Source organism: Phalacrocorax aristotelis, chromosome 5 (genome assembly GCF_949628215.1).
Source record: "Phalacrocorax aristotelis chromosome 5, bGulAri2.1, whole genome shotgun sequence".
In the NCBI taxonomy this organism is placed as follows: domain Eukaryota; kingdom Metazoa; phylum Chordata; class Aves; order Suliformes; family Phalacrocoracidae; genus Phalacrocorax; species Phalacrocorax aristotelis.
The window spans coordinates 70,157,451-70,173,326 of NC_134280.1; the positions used below are offsets into that span (position 1 = coordinate 70,157,451).

Sequence of the window (15,876 nt, forward strand, 5' to 3'; positions counted from 1 at the left end):
GAAATCCAGGGAGGTCTAATTACGGGATTATTCTCAGAGGCTGATTATACCCTGCAGCTGGCTACCAATTAAATATCATTTGACTACAGACCTGTTCGAGCTCTTCCAGTTTCACCACATCCAGGATGTTATAAGGGACGTAACCAGCCTGCCCACTCCGGTTGAGCAACTTCCACCACTGCTTATTATCTTCCAACACCTGAGAGAGAGAAAAAAACCAAGTTTGCTAGTGAGAGCGTCAGATTTGTGGCATCCACAAACGGCACGGAGTGGAAATAAATCACACAGTAACATGAAGTTGTCAGAACAACAACATTGAGGCCAGGAGCTGGCAAATAGATCTGTGGCACTCGTTTGCAATCCAGGACTGAAGCCTTTCCTGAAAAGCATCAGAACCTGTCCTAATGATGAACAGGAGAGCTCCTTCGGGGGCAAAACAGATCGGGGGTGCTGAAGTAGTTCCTACTTAATTTGCCTGTTTCTCCATTATCTTTTTTTTTTTTTAAAGTGATTTTGTGTTGGTTCTTTTGCAATTAGAAAACTAAATCAAGAGAGATCCTGCCAAAGATGCTGGAGTGCCATTGTACAACTTGAGCATGTGTCACATCATAACACATAAAAATTGCATCATAACCATGATGTGGCAGGGAGGCTGCCCGTTGCTGAGGTATCTCCTATTGCTCCTGCCTCCCTGCTCCTTTCAGCAGGCTTGTTTTTACCCAGAACTGTGATTTTTAATTTTTTTTCTTCTGTAATCTTCCCAGAATGGATGAGCTTTGCTGGCAAGCCCCACATACGTTTCTCATTCTAGCTACATTTTTGAACAGAAGCCTTTGTTTCAGGTCATAGATCTGTTACAGTTAGTGCGCAGACCAAGTCACGTCCTACATTCTCCAGCTGCCAACAGTGTTGCGGTAAGAGAAAGGTGACGAAAAAGGATGTTTTCATAGAAAATAATTCCTTTGCAGGGGAGTGGTAGTAACGAGCATAGGCCCAGGAAGCGGGTGGACAGTGTACTGTTTGCCTTCCTCCTCGTTGCTAGTAAAGATGTGACTGACGTGTTTCAGCTGGCAAATGACCCAATGCATACAGTCAGCCTGCTCCAGCTCAGACGTAAAGCTCTAGATTGGAGCAAAGCTTCATATTACTGCTCAGAAAACACCAAGCAAAAATGAGTTGGCACTTGCCAGTATCTTGAGATCTCTCTCCCTTTCCTGGAAAGGGGAGGAGGGCACACCTTTCCCCCAAGCACAGTCGCTTACCTCCAGGATTTCATCCTTAAGCACTGAGAGTTCGTTGGCATTTCGCGCAGTGAAATCGTAGCGGATTTTGGCATATCTCTTCGGCAGAGCCATTCCCTGTGCCTCAAAATTCCTGCAGGAGGAAAAAAATGGAGTTTTAATGGGGGCCCATCTAATAACTAGGGCAATATAGGCTCACTGGCAGGAGAGGAGTGGTGAAGACTGTGCTGGTGCAGGTAAAGAGACACTTGTGTTTGTGTTGAGAGGGGGCAGCGCCTCTTTGCTACTCTATTTTGAAAACGGTTTTCACCCCTCATTTTAGTAAAACGCCCTGCATTGGGGAAAAAATAAAAGCAAAAAAAAAAAAAAAGGCAAAATAAAAGCTGTAGGGCGGTTTGGTAGGTGGCCTTATTGGGGGGCTGCGAGGCTGCTGCTTTCAGGGTGGAAGAAAAGACTTCTTCCCCTGACAGCTGCTTCTTTGCTTCAGCAAGGACTGGGGAGGCCAACAAAGCACAAACAAAATGTTCTGATTGCACCTCCTGTGAAAAATAAGTGTGAAACCTTCATATCCTGATAAGTGGAAACAAGTGCCCCATAGGCCAGAGCAGGGGAGAAGCAGGTGCTGGGGAAAGGGTATTGAAAAGGAGTGTAGGGAGAACTGACTGGAAATCTGTGGTTTTCATCAGGCTATGACTGCTGAGCTACTGAAACAGAATTCTGCAGGTTCCTAGGAAAAGTGAGTTTGAGTGTTTCTGTTCTAAGATACACTGGGGGGGAAAGGAATGGGTTTGAGTATTTTGCTTGGGAATGTTTGACACAAGAATATACGCTTTCAATGTTGAACTGACTTTTCATTTGAAGAGAGAGGCAAAATAAATATGGTAGGTCATCAGAAATGGAAAATGGTGGAAAAAATGCAATGAAAGCATTCCTTTGACCCAACTGAAATGGTTTAGTTTTTCATAGTTGGCTGGGGTTTGATTTTTTGTTGTTGTTGTTTTGTTTTGCCTGGCTTAGGAAAATTTTGCAGATCTCATCTCTTTCTCCTCTGGTGAGGATGGCTGTAGTGTTATTTTTTAATTCCAAAAATGCTTGCACTATGGAAAAATTATCTTGCCTCACTGTGTAAGGGCCAGGAGAAACTACTTTAGTGCACCTTCTATGGGTCTTTCTGCTTACGACTTGCAACCTGCACAGCTACCCGGTGCAGAAGGCTGTGGGTACTGTATTCAGGGTGGGCATACCAACAGGGGGTCAGGCTCTCCTCCAGTTTATATCAGCTTCTGTGTAACTCGGTGAAGCCAGCGCTTCCAGCACTGCTAGCAGCTATGGGTTTTAGCCCGATGTCCTTCCATTGCCGCGTTCGTGCGTTTGGCCAGTGATTTTAAATGTTTGATCTGAGAAAACCTGGCTCTTTGTGGTCTGCTTCTGAGGCATCTGTAAAACCTTTGAAAAGCAAGCCTGTTATGCTTCATTTCAGTTCCTTTACTCTCTTCATTAGATATCCTTTGGTGGCCTGAGAAAGGTTGAAACCAGTGGTTCAGTGGTTTGATATCATGCCTACAGCTGTAGCGCTGCCTTTAGCTCGCTTGATTTGGGACAACTCCTGGTCTGGCTACAGCCATGTGCAATATATAAGTTGTCAGTCTGTGGTGGGGAAGAGCTTGGAGCAGACTCTCAGACAGATTGAATCCACCAGTCAAGAAGGGGAGTAGTGGCCTCACCCCGCAGTGCCCTGAAGGCAGGGAGGGGGAGGAGAGCCAAGTTAGGTAGAAATTACTTCTTTCATAGCATTCCAGAAGGTAAATGAGTCATGAGGAAAGAGGCAACAGCTGGAGGAATTTGAGGCTAATGTGTACTTTGCACGCACCTGGGTTTTACACAAGTGACCTTCCCCCATTATGGTAATAGTGCGTGGGGCTTTCATGACAGTTCTCTGCAGCCAAAGGCCCCGGTGTAAATAATAATACTGATGCATGGGTATTTTTGTTAATATAGGGTCTCTGGGTTAGAAAACTAGTTCAAACTACCCTGAAAAAAGCATGAGTACAGCAGGAAATGTGTCTGTCCCAGGACTGTGACCTTGGCAAATGTCTGGGAAAGCTTGGCTGAAGCCTGCTCTGGGCTGAAGAAGGCGTCTAAGCACATTCTCATCTTCAGCATCTGCTTCAGTGCCATTAACTCTGATGATTTTTTTTTTTTTATTAAATGTTATTGATAAGGAAAACTTGCTGTTGACAGTCTGAAAGGTAGGTAAACCGGTACAACACCTATCCCAGGAGAGAAGAGATCCTCATCCGCTCTTTTGTGAGCCCACACTGTAGTTAGACTGGGTGGTGTCTCAGGGAAGTGGTCACCTTGGTAAAAATGCACGCTGATAATCTGTATTCCAGGCCTTGATACTACTATTTATAGTTTGCCTGTGCTGAGACTAACAGATTAACATGTTTCCTTATGTGTGTTATCTACCAGTCACTAAAGAGGGTCTCAAATGTTCTCATGAAAACTAAGTTCTTGGTTTTTGTAACCTCACTGAGACAAATGGAATTGAAGAAGGGAATTTATTGTAACTCTTTCCCTACTCAACACTGCATCTGCATCATTACATGGTGCCACCAGGACCTTTGGTGGGGTGAATAGGAAGAGTGAGTTATTTTGCTGATATAATTGGATTTAAGGTCTTTTGCTGTGGATTTGAACTTTTTTCTAGTAGTAGTGGAGCTTATAAATCTCTTAGATTAGAACATAAAACCATGAAAAAACAGTCTGGCTTGAAAGTTTTTCCTAGTCTAAAGCTGGCTACAGAAAAGTGCATGGTTAAGTGCTTTTCTGGGTCTCGGCTTCCAGTCTTTAAAGATTTGAAGTTGATAACCTCATGTCAAGTCACCGCAAAGCCGAGGTTGGCAGAGAATTAAATTGCAATTTGGAAAGAGTTTGTTGAAACTCAGAAATCTTGAGAAAATTTCAAAGCCGTAAGCCCATGTAAACAAGCAAGTGGATGAAAATCCTCTAAACGTTGAACCACAAGTACTTTCGTAAAGATTTTGTACCACTGAGTAACTGGCGATAGAAAACTAGCAGTGGGGCAGCGTGTTTGGTTGAATTGTGAAAGAGCCATCTTTCCCTTGGAAAAAAGCCTGGTTGGTTCTGGGCTGGGACCTGAACTTTCCAACACTTCTGAAGAAAGGGGAGGGTTGGGGTGTTTTTTTTCCCCCATTTTCTTGATTTATCTCATTAAGAAGAGTTCTCTGACCTCAACCCCTGGTCACTTTCCTGATGGAGAGATGGGCAAGATGAGAAACACATTCTTATGTTATTCTGCCTCTAATAAATGTCTTTCCCTTTGCTTATGACTGAAAGCAAAAGGAGGAGCTGCTGTCTCCAGGGAAAGAAAATGGCACTGCCTCAGTTAAAATGTTTTCAGTGCAGTGCGGCTGAAGTCAGGCTGCCTTTTCCCAGCGCTGTGATTTTCAACGGCAGAAAGCTTGCATGAGCTCATGCCTTGGTACAGATTCCTCCTATAAGCAGTTCTTTCTACGCCAGCTGCGGTGGCTTTAGGATGAATGGAGAGATGCTACCTTCTCTAAATGTACGGAGAACAAAAGCACAGCACGGTATCTTTGGCATGTGATCGTTTAGTATCACTTTGGTGGGCTGATGTTATGAAACAAGACATACTGATTGACTAATGAAGCCAGTCAATGTATTTGCCTCTTGTGGTGGAAAACACACGTAACCCATTTCCTTGTACACCTGCTGGTGATTAAAAAGCAGACAGTGTTTACATGAATAATCTCTCGTCTGATCTTTGAGTTCTCTTGATCTTGTTAACAAGCCTGAACTAATAATGGCAGAGAGTTACCTGCCAGGATGCCAAAGCATTCTGGTGCCATGATATGTTGCGGTGGGTGCTTATGAGGTTACAGGGTGGGAGCTGAGGCGCCGTTGTCCAGGGCGGTGCCGGTACGTTACCTATTTACATGCTGAGTTACGTTCTGTTTAAAGGCGTCCACGGCTTGTGTCTGATCAGCAGCCTGGCCACGCTTGAGTGAGGAGTTACGGTAAGGATGTCCATTGGCTGATGATAGCTGGAAAGGTAAAACTGAAGTCAGTGTTACCAGGGAAGGGGAAAGCTGTTTTGGAGAAAAGGAGAGTGAGTGGTAGAGGAATCATGGCCTGGAAGCTTTTGGGCACAATGAGGTGCACGCTAAAGAAGTGTTCTTCAGGCAAACCTGTATCCATGGGGCTCAGTTACAGTATAGTATCCTATTTGCTGTTGATCAGGAGGTGAGGCTGATTATTGCTGCCCTTTTCTGGCCTTACTTTCTTTCCATATTTAACTGGAGTGGCCAGATCCAGCGGAGTTTTGAGCTGCCTGCATGTTACACACCACCGCAAACTCCACAGATCCATCTCTCCCTCTGAAAAGGGGAGGGAGAGGGAAAAGAAGAGGGAGATGACTGGGGGCACAAGACTGACCTCTTCCTGCAAGTGTCCGATGTCTATTTCCCAGGGAGCTCCGCGGAAGATTTCCATGGGTGGTTCCCAGCCGTTGCGAAATTTGGGGATGTAGGTGGGGATGTTTGCTTCTCGGGGCCATTCAGCTCTAGGATGTGAAGTGGGGAATATGTGGTGAGAGTCACGAGGAACATGCCAGGGAGAAGCAGGGGCGTCAGGGCATCCTTAACCCTCTGACACGGCTATAAAATCAAGCATTCTGTCTGCCTTTCTCAAGAGCATGGGGAAGCTGGTGAGATGGCAGCTCTGTCCTCACCTGGATCTGGTCCATGCCTCTCCCAGGGACTCCCAGAGGTTTATCTCTTTTGGTGTCAGGTGTCCTCTGAGGAAATCTGTGGTGTCTTTAGAAAGAAGCGGGCTGACGACAGACCTGGCAAGCTCGGGGCCACCACAGCTACTGATGATCTGGATTACACACAAATGTGAGAGGTTTTGCAGGCAATGTCAGTTCAAAGTATCCAACCAGCACAAACACAAAGGAACAGAAATCAAAGGCAGAAAAATCAGTGGCTCTGATCCTTTGCAGTCTCTAATCCTGCCCCCTCCGAGGGAAGCCAATGTACCCTCTGCAGTGAGTACCTCTAAAATTGGGCTAATTCACATTAGACTTGCGCTTCCAAAGCTCTCCTCTGTGCCTTCTTATGTAAGGGTGAGGTTTCACAACACAAATGAACTAAATTAAGGGTTTGCTGCTACCTCAAAGGGATGCTGTATCCCCTCAGCATCCCCTTGTTATCTTTGATCTGCACTGATAGTACTTGAGTGGCAGATTTTATTGAGGAAAGGCAAATAAATAAGGTGAATAGTTCCCAACTAAGTTCTCCAAGGTATAAAACAAAAGCCAGAGGGCAAGCCTTCATGACAATGGATGGCCTGACTCCGGTTGGCAGCAGCTAATCCTTGGATCAGCTCAGTTGTCTCAAGAAACATCAACCTAAATCATTGAAGAAGACTGGGCAGTTCAGAGGAACACAAGAATTTCGCTATTGGAGTCAAAGCAAGGCCTGAGCTAAAAATTGGCCATTGTTAGAGATGGGATATATCACAAGCTGGCACTTTAAAAAATGGAAAATCACTTGGTATTTCTGCGTCCCTTCTGGCTTCTCTTTCAAGTTGGGATTTCTGCTTCCTATTTTCAGTGCAAATACAAGCCACGTTTGCTTGAAGGTGAGGTCAGGCAGATTCCCGATGGGAACCGTAGCTGGTTTGCACTTGTGTTCACAGTAAGCCTTTGTTAATGGGGTGGAAAGGGTCGTACTTGCTAGGGTTTGTGTATTTAGTTCAAGCCAGGCCAGAAACACTGGCATTGCTGCTTCTAGACTTTACTGAGGAAGCTTTAGCCAGTTGTGAGCCATCTTCTAACTCTTCTGCATAGTCTAGCTGCCTCTGAGGGCAAAAGCAACATCAGAAATAAAAAGGGAGTTCACAGTGAAACCTGTGAATCAGGTTTACCAGTTCCAGCGGCCCAAATAGGAAATGCACCAACTCTGAAGCGCTGGGGTTCTGGATGTGCTTTCTCAGTTTGGCCTGAAAAGAGAAAGGAAACCCAGTTTAATCCTAACCTGATTTTGGCTTCGCTTTTCTGTCACGTGGAGGGATTGTTGCTCACTGGTCTTTGCCACAGTTAATACTGCCTGAAAAGTGAGGAAGCTTTCAACAGTGCACTTAAAATCAGGGAACAACAGTAAGTGGTCGGGGAGTGGGAATCATTCAGTTTTGGATAATTTCTATTTTGTGTCCATTTCTAAGGGGGGTGGAGTATCTACTCTGTTAAAACCAGTCCCTTTGAAGCTATTTTGAGCAGAAGCAGAAAACCTTGGCGTATTTTGAAAGTTTTAGTGAGCAAGGGCCGGGTCTATTGCATCAGGTTCTTGCAAAGTTGAAAATCCCACTGGTTCCCACAGAACAAGTGTTTTGCGGGGTCCCTTGGCAAATTGCTGACAAGGAAGAATCTCCACCAAGGTCTTGCCTGCAGCACCTAGAGCTACCCAGGCCACTGATGAGGATTGCTTTACTGTCAGAATTGCATTTCATTAACAGCAATCAGCTAAACTGTGGTGAGAAACCGCTTCAGTTTGTGCTTCCTTTCACCTCTTACTTGTGTCCTGTGCTGCTGGCATTGCTGCGATGGAAAACAGACTCCCTCCTCCCTACGGAAACGCAAGGCATTTTAAATGCCAGTGATTAAACATTAATGTGGAGTGGAAAGTGTGGAATAACCGATGGCAATTAGGTGATGAAATGGCACTTCACAAGGGCTTTGCAGCCACGTGGCACGTGACAGCAGTGCTGGGGCAGACATGGCAGTGCTCTGCCACTGATTTCCCGCTCTCCTTCATACTTGCCCCCAACCTCTTGCCCGGAGAGCAGCTGTTCTTTGTGGGCTTGTGGGTATGCAGGCAGCGAAGTCCAGGGCCTGAGTGCAGGGAGCACTCAGGCGCGTGAATGAATTTCCTGCATGTGAACAACTTGCACACCGCTGCCAGGGAGCAGCAGCAGGGCTGAGCTCGGGGGCTGTGTGCCGGAGCATGTGCACAGGTCCGCAGCCTGTGATGGGCGCTTGGGGCTGCATTCATAGAATCATAGGCCCGTTAAGGTTGGAAAAGACCCTTAAGATCGAGTCCAACCACTAACCTATCACTGCCAAGTCTACCACTAAACCATATCCTCAAGCACCACATCTACCCTTCTCTACCTCCAGGGATGGAGACTCCACCACCTCCCTGCATTGCATGGTTGGCAGCGGCCAGGGTAGGACACTCACTCCAGCGCAGATCTGGGCTGTGACTAAGGGTTTATCCGACCATGCTGACTCCACTGTCATTTATCTCCGTTGTGTCAGTAGTCAGAAAGGGCTGAGATACAACGGCCAGGCCAGGATTTCTTTACACAAGGAGAATCCTCAGCTGCCTCTTCAGAGAAGCTAACATCCCTCTGGGGATGCATGGCATAGCCTTAGTGGGGCGACTGATTGGTTTGTGCGGGAGCAGTGATTGCCGGCCAGAGCTGCCACCTCTGAAACTCAGTTCGGGTCCTAGGCAAGCAAAAATTATGCATATTTGCTTCTAAAATAAAAGGTTGGAGCTTGGTGTCTTGCATCCAGGTTGTGTACAATCTCTGTGTTTCCTTACTAATAGCTTTGCAGGAAGGGTCTTGTTAGGCTGTGTTTGCTGGGCAAGTTTGATCAGAACTGAGAGAATTTCCCTCTGGCTCGTTACCCTCCTGGTCTCACATACTTCACTAGGCATAGCTGGCAGCACTGGGAACATCTCAAGAAGCATAAATGCTTCTGTTTTTCATCCCCTTCTTAAGACGGCAGCTCCTCCAGGGGAGAAAGAGAGGAGGAGCCAGGGATCTCAGGGCAGTGAGGGAGATCGGTTATTCTTAACCAGAGACTTTCCAGGCCTCTGGCTGAGGCAGCTTTACAGCCGCTCTCTAGACAGAATCATATGAGAACAATTTAAAGTCAATAAGACTTTTGAATTATTTTGTAATGTTTGCGGTCCTCCGTTTTATGCCTTGTAAGGATAACAAAGACTACAGCTCTCGGAAAACTACCCAGACTTTTAAAGACCACAAGCAGAAGCAAATATCTAGAGCGGGGCTCTCTCTATAAGCCTTTGCACAGCTACCAGCAAGGTGGGCATGGCAATTCTTGGCGCTCTAAGCTCACAGCTTCACAAACGCTTTAAGTCAGGACTGTATCTGAGAAGAGATCCAGGCATCGCAAGGACCCTGGCTGCTCAGGCCCATCCTGGACTTTATGCTTCTAGTTTCAGTTTAACACCTTGGCCCAAGAAAGCTGCACAAGCGTGACACAATGTTCTGGATTTTGAAGAATCTGGAATTCACACCTTTGTCCCTTGGTAGTGTTTTCAGTTCAAATTTCACTTTAAATGCTTACTACTGTGATATCTGGGAAAAAGCTCTGTCATTGCACGGGACAAAACTGCCCTCTGTGTCTTACCAAGAGGTTAAAAGCCAGTTTGGTTTTCTGGAAGCAGTCGATGAACTCGGCCTCGCTTGGGGGTCTTGCTCGAAGAGTCAGCATGCCCTCTTTTATGAGAAGGTGGAAAGAAAGACACTTCAATTAGAGCATCCCTTTTCAGGAAAGTTTCATCTTTCAGTAAAGGGTGCTGAGACTAGAGCTACTGAAAATCAAGGTTCAAGATGCCCCGAAGTGGCTCTTTGTGTTGGAGGCCTCACTAGGCTCTGTGCGCTTTACGAGAGGTCCCCACAGAGCGGTGGCACCTTCCAAACTGGCGTAGCTGCTGTTGGGTCCATAGCCATGCTGCTGCGTCAACCTGGCCTCGCTGGGGTGTCAGCTGAGGTCTCCCCCCCCTTCATCTGTGCCCGCCTTCCCTGTTTGTGCTAGCTGTTGCACTGTACCTGCTGGCCCTTTCTTCTTGTTCTTCTTCCCTTTCTTCCTTTGGTTGAGCTGTTTGAATGCTTCTGCAGCCTTCTGAAGCCTGGCGACGAACACTTCGATGTCATCCAGAGTGCAGTTCAGGATTTGCTGTGAGGACAGAAATGCAGCAAACCAAGGTGAAAGAGAGCCCAAACCGCACGCAGCTGGGAAGCCCGAATCCCAGAGCGTGCCACTCTGTGCCTGCTTCATTTCCTGGAAGAATGCACAGGAATGGGGAATCCAGGCATGAAGTTAAGCTGAATTCATCACTTTCCAAATGCAAAGCTGTGCGTGGTTGTGTGCTACGCTTACCAAAGTGACAAGTGACCCCTACTAATGGGCATCTGGAAAATAACCCCAAGACCGGACTGTGGGCAGGGGAGGAGCAGATCTGAAATCAGCAGGGCTACCTCAGGTCAAAGGAGATAGTAACTGACCCTGTGATGGAGCTTTGCTTTTGTTCACCTTATTTATGAACAGTAGATACCAGTTTAACAACGACTAGATCACACATAAAATGTCTGCTCACAGAGGAGCCCCTTGCTTCCTTCCTTCCTCTCTTCTCTCTCTCCTTCTGCCTATTGACTGTGCCCTGCTCTTGTTACCAACCGTTTCTTTTTCAATCTTCTGTGCAAAGATGGCTCGGGACTCTTCATGGTTGTGAGAGCTGGAGCTTCGTCGTTCATAGTCTACAAGCAAGAGAGGGAAGGAAAAAGAAATTTACTATCAGAGGTGGAAAATAGGCTCCATGAAATGCAGGGACCCATGGGATGGTGACTCCCAGCTTGGTTGTTTATTCTGGATTATGAGAGCTGAGGCACTCGCAGAGATCACAAAGAGCAGGGGGTGACTGAAGTTGCTGATTAAATCTTCCAAGGCCACAGCACCTGCCCGCCAACCCTCTGTGTCTATATGCTGCCTGTTTTCAAATACAAGCAGTGAATGAATCATGAAGAGCATCCAGCTGGCAGCTACGGGCAGAGACCTGCAAGCCCCAGTCTCCAGATGCTGAGAGTCACTAACTCCTTTGCCTTTGATGCACCTAAGCTGACTTGCGCCCGCAGAGGAGCTGAGGAGCCACCGCATGCATTGCAGAGCACTCCACACCTATGTGAAGTGCGATTAGATTAACTCCGGCTCTCTTCTAACCTCCAGCTCTCCACAGGAGCCTGCCTTGTCCCAGAGGTGCCAGTTTAACTAAACTGCAGTTGAGAAATGAGACCTGGAAGTGAATGCAACTGTCACTTGCTGGAAAGCAGCATGCCAGGGATTCTGCATGGCTGATGTTCAGGCGGGCCCGTGCACAAATCAGCATTTTGGTACAAACTCATGTGCAAACAGTGTCTCAAGTGTTTTTAATGGTGTTAAAAAAAACATCCTCCTGCAATAAAAAAAAATACGGGCACCTCCCAGCTTCCAGATGACAGATGCTCGGTGGGGGGGGGGGTGTGATATTTCAGTGTGAACGATTGCTCGGGTGGCCTCTTGTGAAATGGATAACGTGTCAGCTCAGTGAAGTGGGGTTTGAGAGGGCCGGCACAGCAGGTGTTTAGACAGCAGGATATATAAAGTGGGAGAACTGGGGAGGCGGTTTTGGCAAAGGATCATGGAAAGTGTACGTCATTTTTAAGTGCTAAGATGAGGTGATTAGTTTTGTCAGGTTTTGCAGAAAAAAGCAATAAGGGGCGTTTCAAAGGAGAAGTGATCTCAACAAACAGGCATCATTCAAGGCTTTCTCCTGTCACCTGCTTTCGTGCCAGGCTCTGTGTTTGCAGATCCAGAAATCCTGCCTGGGTAAATGCCCAGCTCTGCTGATGTAAGCAACGGACCTAAGCTTTATGCTTTTATTCCCATCCTGGGAAGGGCAGAGTTAAGGGTGGCCATTTCATTAAAAACTGCCATGTGTCAGAATACAGATGTTTATACATGGTCTGGCTCTGAAATATAGGTCTTATTTTCATTATGCAAAACTGGACCTGAAATAGTCTCTCCGTTCAGGAGGCCAGAGCAGCTGCTTGGCTTCAGATCCCGTCCCAGGGAAATGAGTGTTTTCCCTCCTCATCTGATGTCCGGCATTTCTTACAATACCCTGATTACATGTTCTCCTTGAAGCTAGAAATTAATCCAAGGAGAAGTTGGTACAACAGGCAGAGATAAGAAAGGCTTGCAGTTTGCTCATCGTTTTAGTAAATTTGAGCTTTTGTCAGAGGAAGAGCTTGTTTCTGGTACCGGGAGCTTATTTCTGTAACTTCTTTCTCCAAAGAGAAATATAAGTTTTTTGAGGCCAACTCAAACGGGCTGAAGTCACAATGCTTTTGTAATAAGATTTTAGGTTAGCACATGAGAGAGGTGAGTTCAGATCTGCATTCCCACCCTCAACTCCAGGAGAATTCATGCTAACCACTTGATTTCTGAGGGTGCAATCTTGGCTCCTGCGAAGTCAGCAGAGCCAGGAATTTGCCTTCTTACCAGGCCTGTCTCGTCTGTACGTTTGACGATCACCGATGCCTGGTCCAAACTTGATGTGATGGTTCAGTTTTATAAGGGGCTTTCAACCGTTTTGGGAATTTCAGTATCTCCAAAATACTGGTGGTGTTACAAGGAGTTTCTAGGAGCTTTGATTTATTGAGCTGTCATTGAGCAGAAGGTGCCTACTGCTAGCCCAGTGAGTACAAATTTTTAGGCGTTTATAAAGCATAGCCAGAGATGCAACAAAACCTCGTGCCTTTGGTGTGTGTCTGTGTTACATTATAACACAGTGAAAAAACACTGGGCTTTCCTGTGCTCCAGTAACACAGCCTGAAGTGACCACAGGCCGTTTCAGGGGGGGTTGGCTGTCTGGGCTGGGGAGTCCCCCCTCCCCAGGACAGACTTACTGCATGCTCCCAGTACCTGGATCGTGCTGGGAAGGGGGTGCCACCCGGTTCCTGTTCATTGCTGCGTCTCGCAAGTTGTGCTGGATCGGGATGGGAGCTGGCCCTTGCGGCGGTGGGAGGATGGATTGTCTCTGCCTGATCTTTTCTTGGTTTGCTCTGCAAGGGAAACAGTGCAGAACAACCCTGTCAGCAGCTGCCAATCCTGTTTCTGTGAGACTGGTGTGTGATCGCACCACTTTTTTTTTACTCCCAGCTGTATCCTCAGTACTTACTTGAGTGTCTGTGGCCGTACCTTCTTCCCATGCTTGTGGTCTGCCAGGGCACTTTCTATGTCCTCGTGAACCATCTCCGCCTCAGAGATAAAACAGGGACGTTTTTAAGGGCTTTGCTTTGGAAAGGATTGAGGGCTCTAAGTGGTCAAAGGAAGAAGGGGCTGGCAGACAGCTAGGAGCATATTCTGTTCTCTGTTTCACACCAGCAAGGAGGGCTTTGCTCACCTCCACCTCGTCGCAGTTGAAGAAGTGGATGTCAGGTTTGTGCTGCTCCGAATCCTGACACACCAGGAGGAGGATGGAGGAATAGCGCATCTGATTCAGCACTGTTTGGCAGTGCTGGACTGTCGGCAGAGGGAAGTCCTCCAGCTCCTCCTGGGAGAGAAGGAGGAAGGGGTCACACAATGGGGGACTACTGAACAGTGTATGAACTCCTGGGATCCCTGTCTGAAGAGAGAGACCTGGCAGAGCTTGTGCTTCTCAGCAGGGGTTTGCTGGGCTCTTCAAAGACACATGACAAGGTTTGCAGAGGGGCAGTGGCTTGGGACTGTGGAATAGGAGAGGGGTGGATGGCAAACAGAGGTGAGCTCTTGTTCTCCTCTAAGCCCTGAATATGGGGCCCAGCGTGAGACTTCAATAACTTGAGTTTTGTTGCTCACCATCATCTTATTGCTGTGCTCTACCTGTCCCAGCACATTTGCCCTGCATCCCAGCAGAGCACTGGGAGGAAAGATGCTTTCTGTGAGGGGCTCACCCTCCCACTGTCTCCTTGGATGACCTTGCGCTAATATTCTTTAGTTTCTCGTTGCTAAAATCAGGGCAGCACCATCCCTCTCCCGCTGTCTGGCTGCTCTTTCCCCTCAGATTAGGTGCCCTGAGTGCACATACAAGTATCACCGTCAAAATGGGGCACTGTTCTCACGCAGGTGATCCTGAGTGTTATTTTAATGCAAGTAATATGTCTGTCCCTCTCTGCTTATGCTTTATGCTGAGCTTTGTGGATCTGTAAGTCTGCGTCACTTCCACAGAAAGCAGTCTTACTCCTGGCCTGGAGCACAGCCTAAGGTGTCTCTCACTTGGAGTATCTGTGCTCTGAAGCCATGAATAAATCATCCCACACCTACCTGCCCTTTGAATTAGAGTCAGCCAGCCCCCGCACACCCAGGAGTCGATTTTGGTAGTGATTTGCCCTGGTTGGGGTTCCTTAGAAACGGCCCTCCCAGGCAGAATGGGGCGGGCACATGCTGCACCCCACATGTCAATCTGGGGGTAGCCCTCGCAGAGCTGTGGGTACCTGGGACTCGCAGTCCAGCAGGCGGATAGACTTGTCGTTCACTTGCAGCAGCATCTCCTGCGTCCAGATCTTCTCTTTTGAGTTGAGCAAGATGAGTTTTCGAATAGCATCATCCACCGTCAATATGGACTCGCTCTTGTCCATGATGAATGTGGCCAAGTGCTGAAGTTGGGAGGAAAGGAGGAGAAAATGGGTGAAAAAGCTTTGATGGTGTGTGTACCATAAATCAGCGGTGAAACCACCTCTAAAGGCTTGAACTACTGTTTGTCTGCTCTTCAGAGCACAGGCATGAAAAAGTCACTGCCAAAAATGTACATTCGTGTTGTTAGTACCAGCCTGTCTGTAGTGGTGAAAGATTAGGGTTTCATAATGCAGCAAGGGTTTTCATAACGAGTTTCACTGCTTGCATATTTATCTCATCATATGTCAATTCTAGCAGCTCTGGCCCCCATCCAGCAGCGCGTGTTTGCAAATGCTTTGTAGACACGCGTTAGACCCCTGGCTTTTCTGAAACTGGCGTGAAGGTTTAGATACAGTAGTTTAACTTCACTTGCCAAGCTAAAAGCACTTGCATTTTCCTTGTCTCATGTGGCAGATCATCCCGCTTGGAATTTGTCCCAGGCAAACAGCTCACATAAGCCATGGGCAAATGTTAGCCCTCTGTGCCGAGGTGGGATCCACGCGATGTACAGGTTTTGGTCAGGTCCCCTGCAGAGAGCTGCTGCGCTGCAAAGCTACCTGGTCTGCAAGACAGCTCCAAACCTGGCAGTGACTCTGCACCAGCCCATCAATCCCCTCATGTTACCTTCCCCATAAAAGTACCCAAATCAGCCCTCGTGGCAGTGAAAATTGGTGTCGCTGATTGTAAGAAGGGATTTATTTTTTTTTTTGCTGCTTGCCTCTGTCCTGCTTTGCTACATTACCCTGGTTTTCCTCCCTCCCTCCACCTGTTCTATAAACCCAGCCCAGGGCTCTTCCCACTACCAGCCTGGTTTCCACGCTGTCCTCTCCTTTTGCACTGTCTTGTGTGTGCCTTTGGGCCGGGGGCAGCTCGGGTAAGGTGGTAACGTCCCAGACGTGACTGCACTCGTGTGCTTTCCCATCCCTGCTCTAACTGTCCTGAAGCGTGTGGTGATCCATGCCTTGCACTTGGCACTCATATTTACAAAGAGTTTGTGTAATTGAGCTGCCCTTGCAGGCTTTGGACTGTTCCCGAGGCTCCGTGTGAGGGGAGCGCTAGGCAGGGCAGGGAGGCAGCTGCAGGAAG

The 15,876-nt window shown here is 47.5% G+C and overlaps 1 protein-coding gene across 1 annotated transcript in view; it reads right to left on the reverse strand.

Annotated features, from left to right (window-relative positions):
* EPS8L2 (EPS8 signaling adaptor L2) overlaps positions 1 to 15,876 on the reverse strand; it is a 68,114-nt gene that overhangs the window by 7,983 nt on the left and 44,255 nt on the right. Inside the window, exons 5-17 of the mRNA XM_075095228.1 lie at positions 14,610 to 14,771; positions 13,541 to 13,690; positions 13,316 to 13,395; positions 13,060 to 13,199; positions 10,777 to 10,856; positions 10,149 to 10,275; positions 9,727 to 9,815; positions 7,212 to 7,286; positions 6,016 to 6,164; positions 5,721 to 5,847; positions 5,214 to 5,329; positions 1,263 to 1,374; positions 92 to 199 (exon numbers count right to left, since the gene is read on the reverse strand). Of these exons, the coding sequence (XP_074951329.1) occupies positions 92 to 199; positions 1,263 to 1,374; positions 5,214 to 5,329; positions 5,721 to 5,847; positions 6,016 to 6,164; positions 7,212 to 7,286; positions 9,727 to 9,815; positions 10,149 to 10,275; positions 10,777 to 10,856; positions 13,060 to 13,199; positions 13,316 to 13,395; positions 13,541 to 13,690; positions 14,610 to 14,771 (1,515 nt within the window). The remainder of the gene's footprint in view (positions 1 to 91; positions 200 to 1,262; positions 1,375 to 5,213; positions 5,330 to 5,720; positions 5,848 to 6,015; positions 6,165 to 7,211; positions 7,287 to 9,726; positions 9,816 to 10,148; positions 10,276 to 10,776; positions 10,857 to 13,059; positions 13,200 to 13,315; positions 13,396 to 13,540; positions 13,691 to 14,609; positions 14,772 to 15,876) is intronic.